Source organism: Camelus bactrianus, chromosome 23 (assembly GCF_048773025.1).
Source record: "Camelus bactrianus isolate YW-2024 breed Bactrian camel chromosome 23, ASM4877302v1, whole genome shotgun sequence".
Classification (NCBI taxonomy): Eukaryota; Metazoa; Chordata; class Mammalia; order Artiodactyla; family Camelidae; genus Camelus; species Camelus bactrianus.
This window is the reverse complement of record NC_133561.1, coordinates 38,036,867-38,047,560: the sequence shown is the minus strand read 5'-3', so window position 1 is coordinate 38,047,560 and position 10,694 is coordinate 38,036,867. Positions and strand designations below refer to the sequence as shown.

The window sequence follows — 10,694 nt, the reverse complement described above, 5'->3', positions numbered from 1 at the left end:
AGCATGATTTTCAGTTGGAGGAGACATTGGAGTTCAACACGCTCAATCAGGCAAAATGCAGGATAGAATTACTACAATGTAATAGAATGCTTGGCTCTAGCCTGCCCAGTCCAAATGGGCCAAGGCAGAAACTCCTTCCTATCAGGTGAAATTTCTGGGAGTTGTTGAAGAAAAATTAATCAGTCAAACTAAGAAAGAAATGGAGGATTTTATTCTAATGAAATTGAGGATTTTAATCCAAGAACAGCCTCTCAGAAAGCTCTGAGAACTGTCCACCTATTAAAGGTCAAAACATAGTTACATAAGTTTTTGAAACAGAGGGCTGTGCATTAAGTGATGTATTATTGACAGTTTACACAATCCAGCTCTACCCATAGAAGGTGAGTAGCGGGTCATGGGTCATTGTGGTCCCTTACAAGATTAAAAAGGAAAGCTCTCTCCTAAGGAGTTATCTTATTGACAGAATGTTGCTCTTTGCGGTTGAGCTGATGGGTATTTCTGCTGTTGGGGGCGGGTTTGGTGCATAATGCAGACACACAACGCACAGCAGAGGGGAGAGGAGGTTAAAGGGCAGAGGAAAATTTTTATGGTTAAAGTTCTTTGATTTACCTTAGAATATAAATTTTTATTTCATCAGAGCTGTCAGGGGGGAAGAAATTTTCCTCTACCCTTCTAAGTTCTTTTGGCTGGTCTAAGAATTAAATTGCTGTGAGTCAGATTAACAGGAGAAAATCAAATAAAATTTATATAATGTGTATACATGAGAGAGACCCAGGAAACTTGAGTAACTCACCCAAATGACCTAAGTCCTCACCTTAAATGCCATCTTCAACTAAAGGCAAAAGAGGGTGTTGGGGGCAGTGGTTTGGGATTTCAAAGGAGATGGAGGCAATTCACATGCAGATGGAAAGCAAATATTTGGTAAACAGATATTTGCTGGGCCATGCAGAGACAATGGTACGCAGCGTGAGCACTGATCTCCATGCACTGCCTGAGTTTCCCCCACCACACTAGGCGACTTTCTCTGTAGATACCGCTGGTGATAGTTCTATTCTGGGAACAAGCTGTTTATCTAAATTACTTGGGGATGAGCCAGATCTGTCTCTTTTTCCTAGATGATTCTGTCTGTTGTTTCTCCATTGAATCCCATTCTACTTACAGGTTTTTGGGGTTTTTTTTTTTTTTGCTTTTTACCATTTTACAAATAACAGTCAAGTGTTTCAGGATCTTCTGTTAAGGTTTTCCTACAGAATGAGAGACGCACTGAGTTAAGCAAAGGAATTCAAAATTCCAGTCCTGATCTTACTACTCTGAAGTTTTCAGTGTTGCTGAGAATGTTTATTGAGTTTGTCTCCATCTTCAGTGTTGGTTACTACTTCCCTCTGAAGATGTCTTGATTCTTTGAGCTGCCCATTCTAGTAAGAGAGTGTACTAAGTGAACAATACAGTATTGCTAACTATACACAATGTTGTACAACAGATCTCTGATACTGTTCATCTTTCATAATTGAAATTTCAGATCTGTTGATTAGCAATTCCCCGTATGATCCAGCAATCTCATTTCTGGGCATTTATGGAAAAGCATTGCCATCAGGACATTAAAGTGATATTAATACCTTGCCCATTCTTCTTATTTGGGAAAGGATATCTCTGGTCATGTTTGGACATGTTGATGCAGCATTTTATATAGTTCCATTTAGGCCTAAACATTAGGGCAGGCAGGATGCAAAAAGTATGCAGAAGGACGACTGCTTTTCCATTCTCAGACCTGGTGATAGCAGTTTGGAATTATTTGGGGCTCAGGGCTTTCTCCATAACTCTTAAATAATTCTATTTATTTGCCAGCCTACTAACTCAGTTTTTAAAGCCTGTTCTGAAAATAAAATTAACCAAAGGGTAAGCAACCAGTAGGGAAAACAAGCAGACAACTAAAAAAATCTATATGTTCATGCATGGGAGGTTACCTTATATATAAGGACTTATATCCTTATATTCAATTTATGTTCATTTAAAAATATTGCAAAATTTTATAAAATATTATAATATAGTGCATATTGCAACATATTATTTTTCAAACATTGCATTGGATGTGTTTATATAAAACTATATTTGTCAAATATTATACAGGACATATACTAAGAAAAAAAGTTTTAATCTGAAATTCAGATGTGACTGGGCATCCTGTATTTTATCTAGAAATCCTAACCTTAATAGATTCTAATACATGAGATCAGTAATGATTTTTTCAGATATTTCCAACTTCTTCACTTGCAATATCCAAATGCACTTTCAACATTCAGAAATCAAATGGATGCATGGCATCTAGTAAATTCATAGGATTTAAAGTCCTAACAATACTGTACTACTCCAGTCAAAAAGAGAGATAACGAACTTTTGTGGTGTGAAGTATCAGCTGTCACTGACCACAAGAGTGTCAATGGTCAGCAACCAGAAACCATGCGAAATTACCAACACCCAGGTGATAATCAAAATTGACATTCCTCTCTACTCACCTTTAATGAAGAATTGGCTTTTCTTCTCCAAATTTACATTCACTTTTTCTCTGGGTAGGGAGAGTAAATGCCTTTCCTCTCTCTCTGTGATGATGCCTGAGGAAATAGCATATAATTTATTCAGATGATTAAGCCCAAATTATCTCAGTGATTTTTTTTTTCAATTGCCTGTGGTGTTTACTAATTATCCAGGACATCCTATATATTCCCTAGTGAAAAAATATAAGGGGCAATTTAAGGAAAGGAACAAAATAAGATAAATGATCTGTACATTCATGGAGACCTACATAAATGCACTCACTCCCATACAGAGTCGATGATTAAAGTAACAATGGAAAATACTTTGACATCAGCTTTATCCTACTAAAACTGGAACAATTCAAAACTCATGATACATTTTACATGCCATTATCATCACGTAAGATTTTTTCTTTGAATTTATTATGCAGATAAAACTATGTAGTAGGCACTGGGTTAAAGATATATAAAGAAATTAAAACCTCATTTTTAAATGAGTGCTATACCTGTCTTGTCCTTTCATATGGTAAACCCACAATGATTGTTGTAATGCCATGTGTTACTCTAATGATTGCCTCAACTGTAGTGTTTCTTGAGTTGAAATCCCACCACTCTTGGGTAACATTCAGTACAACCTCATTAAGAATAAAATCTAATATGAGATACTACTTTTCTTCTCATAACATTTCACTCATGCCGTCTTTCTCTATAACTTCCATATGTACAAGAATTGAAGGAAATTTACATACAGCTGAAGATGGATACATTTTGAAGAATATTTTATTTGTTCCTAATACCTAAATCAAGATATAGAGCATTTTCAACACCAAAGACATTTCCCTGATGCTTTATATTTCCTACATCTAGACCACACCCATCATGAGGAAATTTTCCTTATCTCTTGACTCCCCAAATAATACTGTCCCACCTCTAGCAACTGCAGCTCTGGTTTCTATCCCTAAACTAATTTTTCCCATTTCTGAATTTCATGTAAGTAGAATCACACAATACATACTTTCAGTCTGGTTTCTTTCATTCAGTATAATGATGTTGAATTTCATCTCTGTTATGTTCTTACGGATACACAGTCCACTTTGTGCATATGCCACAATTCTTTATTCTCCTATTGATGGATATTTGAGTTTTGGTTTATTATGAAAAAGTCTACTATAAGCATTCCTATATAAGTTTATTTATGGACAGGTGGGTTAATTTCTCTTTGTTATATTGAAGTGAAATTTTTGGATCATAAGGTAAATGTATATTTAAGTTTATAGAAAACTTCAAGCTTTCCAAACTTATTATAGCATTTTACATTACCAATAAATATATATGAGATTCCCATTTTCTCCATCCCAATATTTGATGTAAATTATTTTTACTTTGAAATGGAAATTTGAGAAAATTATTTCATTGTGATTTTAATTTTCATTTACTTGATAACTAAATATGATGAACACTTTTCTTTGTATCTGTGGGCCATTCATGTAGCTTCTTTTAAAGTATCTAAACTTTTGCCCATTTTAATTTGATTGTTTGTTAATCATTTTTGGGGGGGGGGAATTTTATATGTGTGCTGGACAAAACTGCCTTTTCAGATTTTCTCCTAGAGGTTTTATTGCTTCAGTTGTTTGGCCTAGGATCCTGCAGTGATACAAAGCAGAGCTGTGCTACCACTGGGGGGGGGGGCAGAAAACTCTCTCCCATCTGAGAGCTCCATGTATACAAACAGATGTGGGTAAGGGGATGGAGTAGGTAGGAGAGGCCATAAAGTTAGTGAAACCCCAGCCCATGGTGCACAGACTCTGATGACTGAGAAGGCAGCAGAACCAAGAACCACTCCCTGTCATCACTATAAAGGTTGCTTTCATTTCCTTGTACATTTGCATGTCAAGGAATTTTGGAATCTATCTTGGACATTGTAGTATCATGCTACAAAAATGTCTGAAGATTGTTATATCCTTCTTAAGAGGGTTGATTTTATTTGCTCATTTTCTTTCATATTTTATCAGAAAATTAACATGGTTTGACTCAAACTACAAACCCTGTCTCCTGGGTGGTAATACAAATATTACTTCGTATCTTTAGCTCTGTCTGGCATTCTGTAACCTGCTCCACACTTTCATGGCTCAGGGTCGGTTAACTTGGCACACAGAGTATGAATCTAACATTCCCTGGATTTCCCCTTCCTGGAATGCATCCTTTATTTTCCTTTGACTGTGTTTGTCCCCATTCTGGCTTTCCATTCCTTAGCTCAGAAAGGCAGTGTGTTATATAGAAGGTTCCCATTTGGAGCAGATCAAGGCCTTTCTCGAAATAGAATTTGTAAAATGAGAAAATCTCTTGTTCCATTCATATCTAATGCCTTTCAGAACCTGCCTGATTTTCTGTCTCCAATGCTTTCAGGTTTGTTTTGTTCTGTATTTTCTAAGATACTAGATTTTTAACTGTGAGGTGGCATGTATTAGCAAAGCTTACTTGGTCATTACCAGAAACAAATAAGGAAAATGTATATCTCTTTGAGATTCTAAATTATGTTTTTGCCTGATATAGAATTATTGTCTGATATTTTTCCAGTGTTTTAAGAGGTTGCTCAATTTTCTTCTGCTTCCCACTATTTTTATCACAAAGTCTGTGTTCATTCTTATCTTTGTTTTTCCTGTATGTATTATTTTTAGGTCTTTCAAGTGTCTACACTTTTAATACTTTCTATTTAATCTCTTGGTACTTAAGTGTGGATAATTTCTATTCTCTTATGTTCAAATTCACTAATTTATGTCTGTAATGTATATTCTGCCTTTAACAAATACACAATAAAATATTCATATCTGATATGATATTCCGCCCTAGTTACTCAATTTGGTTTTCTATCATGATTCTTCTCTTTTTAATGTTCATGTTGCCTTCGAATTCTTAGAAATGTTTATTACTGTTTTAAAGTTCTTTCTGCCAATTCTATCATCTCTGGTTTTCCTGGGTCCAGATATGATGACTTATTTTCCATAATGTTAATATTTCTTAATGTTTCATAACGTCAATGGTCGTGCATAACGTTCTCCTGCTTCTTCAACATGCATGTAAATGTTTCTTTGGATGTTGGACATTGTGGACATTTTTCAGTTGAGTCCAGAATTTTAAATTTTTCTTCAAACAGTGTTGAACTTTGTTTTGGGAAGAAATTTATTTACTTGCAAGTCTGCTTAATCATTTTGTGAGCTAATGTGGAGCTTTGTTAGAGTGGAGTACAGTGCATCCTTTCCTCTGGGGTCAGTTCTCTCTTCTGCTGTCTTCTGAAAGCCCTAGAGATTCAGTGAGATTCCTGACTAACCTCTGACAGGAGTAAATGTGTCCCAACCCTGTGTGAACTGGTGGTTTTCATCATGCAGATCCCTGGTGGCTTCTTTTTCCCTAGTAGCTGTTCTTGATCTAGCGTTACAGAATCTCACCTTAATAGGTAGGTGCAGTTTAGAAATCAACCAGCATCTCACGTTGATATGCGATCACTTCGTCAGCTTGGGTGTCTCCACTCAAGGACCCAGTTCCACGTGTTCCAGGCACCTCATCCCTTCCTGATCTGATTTTGTGTCTTTATCTTGACATGATTATTGTGTTCCCCATGTACCCACCATCACTCCATGTCGGGGACCAGTAATCATGTCCCTTCTCTCACAGGTCCTGGTTTTGTGCTGACAGACATCAAATATATGACAACTTCTGTTACATGCCTTCCTCTAATTTTCCAGTTGTTTTCAGCAGCAGATTTATTAAAATTCAACATTCCAGGTACCAAGACTGATAAAACCCCTCAGTTTCCCTACCAGTCTAACTTGAGCATCCTTCCCATTTTTCCCTATAGTGATGATCCATGTTTTCCCTATGATTCATAAAAGCCAATTTCCTGTTTTAATAACAGATTTCTAGATAATCTAAGTGTCTTTGGGAGTATATTTATTATTCAATCTTTCTAAAAACAAAGATTTGATCATTCTGGTAACCCCCTTGTCTCTGGTGTGTAACATGATGCCTAGAGTGTGGCATCCTTCAGTAAATATTGGTTTGATGAATGAAAGCCTTGAATTTACACATTTCTAGAAGTATTCTTTCCAACTTATTCTACACAGTAAACTGAAATTAGAGATAGGCGACCTAACCATCAGAACTTGTGTTTGTGCGTGTTGTGTGTGCGTGTTGTTTTTAAAGAGTCTTTAAAAGTAACAGCATTTTCAGGTTCCTTATCTTGGACATCTGCATAAAGACAAAATTTGTAACAAACCTAGCAATGTCTAACAATTTATCGCTTAGGTCATTTTCTGTTCTATGGGGCAAATTCTTCTCAATTATTGTTCCTATTATATGTTACTGAATTCAAGAATCCCCTCCCCCTAGCTTGATGTTTTCTTAAATTCTTTATAGCATTTTAGTTAATTACACACTTCAGGGAGATTTATGAGTCATGGGAGCAGGGTCTCCCAAGGTTTCATGCGTTACTCTGTAACATTTAAGCTGTAAGGGCTCATTAGAGGCTGATGTAAAATGTATATGTGTATACAGTTCTCCCTTCTATCCAAATTTGTCCTCTTAGAGGGAAAAACAATATGTTAAGACTTTATCTGCTGGTTCATTGTTCTGCTTGTTGTATATTAATAGTACAGACTTACCTTCAATCCTTTTACCTGGAGGTGTCTTCAGTTACATACTGTGAATATATTGTTTTTGTTAAAAGTAAGGAAACATGGAAAAGGACATGACTTTTCTAGAGCTGAAATTTTAAAATATTTTCTTTTGGTAAGTTATACTTATTTTATAAAAGCTGATCTTTTTCTTTTCTTTTTAAAATTTCCTTATTATCTGAAAGTTTGTTTTAAATCAGATAGAATCATGAATGTTTAGAATATTTAATCCAACTCCATTCTGTCCATGCCACTTGTCATTCAATTCTGTTCACAATACCACCTTAAGTTTTGCAGGAGATGGGCATCCCTGAACAAGTAATATAGTTTAATTTCTAAATTCTGTCTGGAAATCCCATCTCCTTAATTATTCTTTCAATGAACACTATTCACAATATATAATCTTTCTTTGAGAAAAATTTTATTTAATTGGTACTCTAAAAAGATAAGTCAGAGAGCTAGGGGAGCATTCTAATCAACACATGTATTCCTGCAGTGATGGAAATGTTCTATAATTAGTGCCATTCAGTACAGTGGCTACTAGCTGCAAATGGCTATTGAACACTTGAATTGGGATTAATTCAAAGAGCAGAAATTTCATCAAATTCTATTTAAATATTCACATAAAGTTACTAGCTAGTGTTTTGGATAATTCAGATGTCATGGACTAATGCTATATTTGGTTTTGAAATACCTAGATTTAATATTATTGCTGAAAGAACTCATACATTTTGGTAAGTAAATTTTTGTAGTGTCTAAGAACTGTATGAGAAATTGTGTGATGTAGGTGAAATTATATTCTGTCTGAGAGAAGATAAATGACTTTACCAAAGTCAATAAATCAATAAATGACAGAAACATCTTTTAATCGCAGTTTGGGCTAATGCTAACCACTTTCCTTTTGTGGCAAGTGAAGTATATGAATTAAAGTAAATCAATAGAATTGACATAGATAAACCAAATTTTATCATTGTGTTTATATCTTTATTCCTAAAAATATAAATAATCTTGACTAAATACAGAATATGGGTGAGCTCTATTTTATTTTGGATATATGTATTTTCTTTAAAAAGCAGGATATATTAGAATAAAAAGCCTAAGTAACAAAAAGTAATGAATGGAAACTGGATTTAGAAAACCATAACAGTTTATATATAATTATATAAAGGATAAGAAAGAGTATTCCAGACCAATAGGTAATTGTGGTTATCCACATGCTACATTTTATCTTATCTATGCATGTGTGTATGTGGGTATATACATACATACATTTATATATGCATAACTATAATTGATATATTAAATAATTAAATATAGAAAATGTTAAGCATGACATTTTATAGAAACTTATACAACAACAGATACATAAGCATATAAGCATAATGTGCATAAGCCAAAAATCAGCATGTAATTTGTGATGTCCTCTAACTGCTCCAAGCAGGCAAGATGTAGCTCTCTGTGCTCCAAGTCTCGTGGTTGAGTGAGTCCACTGGTGATCTCCTTCCATGGTTCTGATAAGGAGGCATCAGAAGGGGCCAGAGATTTAGACACTTTTAAGAGGATCATGACATCATCTTTGGCGGTCAAGACCCCATCTCATAATCTTTGCCTACCTCTGCTTATATCATAGTGCTTTTGTGGACTAGTTACATGTGTAATACCAGAGCTGATTTGAGATCTTCTTGTAATGCACTTCTTTTATACCTAAAAATGAGGAGATTTATAGAAGGCTTAAATTAAATTTTGAAAATTCTTTTCACTTGTCATCAATGTCCCTCATGCCAGATGTCATTTTCTTATAGAGGCAGGCACTTTAGAGACAGGATTAAATTTGTGAGAGGCAAAATGCATTTTCATCATTTTCTTACAGAATAGAACTATACGTAACACACACACAAATCGAAGCAATCTAATCAAGCTCCAAGGACAGAAGCCTATAGTGTTTCTATTATCTTTTAATAATAAATACCAGATTCTCCTGTGTCCATTCTAACCTGCATGTATTTTTCACCTCAGACGTCAAGATAAAGAATTAACCAATGGCTGAAGAGAATTTTACAGTTGTCACTAAATTTATTCTTTTAGGACTGACAGACTGGGCTGAACTGAAAGTTGTGCTTTTTGTGTTGTTCCTGGTGATTTATGCTGTTACTTTGGTGGGGAATCTGGGCATGATCTTGTTAATCTACATCACACCCAAGCTCCACACTCCCATGTACTGTTTCCTCAGCTGCCTTTCATTTGTGGATGCCTGCTACTCATCTGCCATAGCACCCAAGATGCTGACCAACCTCGTGGTTGTGAAGGGAACCATCTCTTTCTCTGCTTGCATGGCACAGCATTTATGTTTTGGGATCTTTGTTACCACAGAAGGCTTCTTGCTGTCGGTGATGGCGTACGACCGTTACGTCGCCATTGTGAATCCTTTGCTTTATACTATAGCCATGCCTAAGAGGAAATGTGCAGGGCTGGTCGCTGGGTCATGGATTTGTGGAATAATTAACTTGTTAATACACACAATAAGTTTGGGGAAACTGTCCTTCTGTAGGCTGAATGTTGTCAACCACTTCTTCTGTGATATTCCATCACACCTAAAGCTGTCTTGTTCTGATACCTCCATGAATGAGCTGATGCTCTCAATCTTCTCTGGAGTCATTGCCATGGCCACCTTCTTGACTGTGATCATTTCCTACATGTTCATTGCTGTTGCTATCCTGAGGATCCGCTCAGCAGCAGGCAGACAGAAAGCCTTCTCCACCTGTGCCTCTCACCTGACTGCTGTGACCATATTCTATGGTACCTTAAGCTTTAGTTACATTCAGCCCAGCTCCCAGTATTCTGTAGAACAGGAGAAGATGGTTTCTGTGTTCTACACACTAGTGATTCCCATGTTAAACCCCCTGATTTACAGTCTGAGAAACAAAGAGGTAAAGGATGCTGTGAGAAGAGCCATAGAAATGAAATATTCCCTCTGATAATTTGAAATCACTGTTAACCCTATAATACTGTACCAGTTGGTTCTCACTTCAAAGACTTCCATGAATGTTAAAGCTTCTAAGGACTGCACAGATAATTTCATTCTATACACTTATTTGCCATATGGGGAGACAGCCAATAGGAGAAAGCTGTGTAACCATACAGCTGCATGAGGAAAACCACAGTCTATCACATAAGTCTTCTTCTGGTATCCTGGGTTGTGAATTTCTGAGTCAGTACACAGTAGAGTATTACATTTATATTTTTGGTTGTTTAGAGAAAATAATTGTATAATAATACTTGCATTTGAAGACAAAAATAAAGTACTTACTAAGAAAAATAATTGGTTTTCAATTTTCTAGGAATATAGATATAATGTCTATAGCCAAAATCTGCCTTCACTGATTTGTGTTTTAAATGGTCTAAAGAGTGATTGTGACATTATGATAAAAAATACATATTTGATCGATCTTCATCCTCCATTTTTGTACATTGTTCCTAACATCCTTGGAATTTC

At 35.7% G+C, this 10,694-nt stretch overlaps 1 protein-coding gene across 1 annotated transcript; it reads left to right on the top strand.

The window, feature by feature from the left end:
* Positions 1–9,240: 9,240 nt before the first annotated feature.
* On the top strand, positions 9,241–10,176 carry LOC141574858 (olfactory receptor 5J2-like). The gene has a single exon (XM_074352116.1). The coding sequence runs from the start codon at positions 9,241–9,243 to the stop codon at positions 10,174–10,176; it is 936 nt and encodes a 311-aa protein (XP_074208217.1).
* The last annotated feature ends 518 nt before the right edge of the window (positions 10,177–10,694 follow it).

What these genes read in the sequence shown, in the direction of transcription:
- LOC141574858 (XM_074352116.1), top strand. Translation starts at nt 9,241, where the DNA reads ATGGCTGAAGAGAATTTTACAGTTGTCACTAAATTTATTCTTTTAGGA.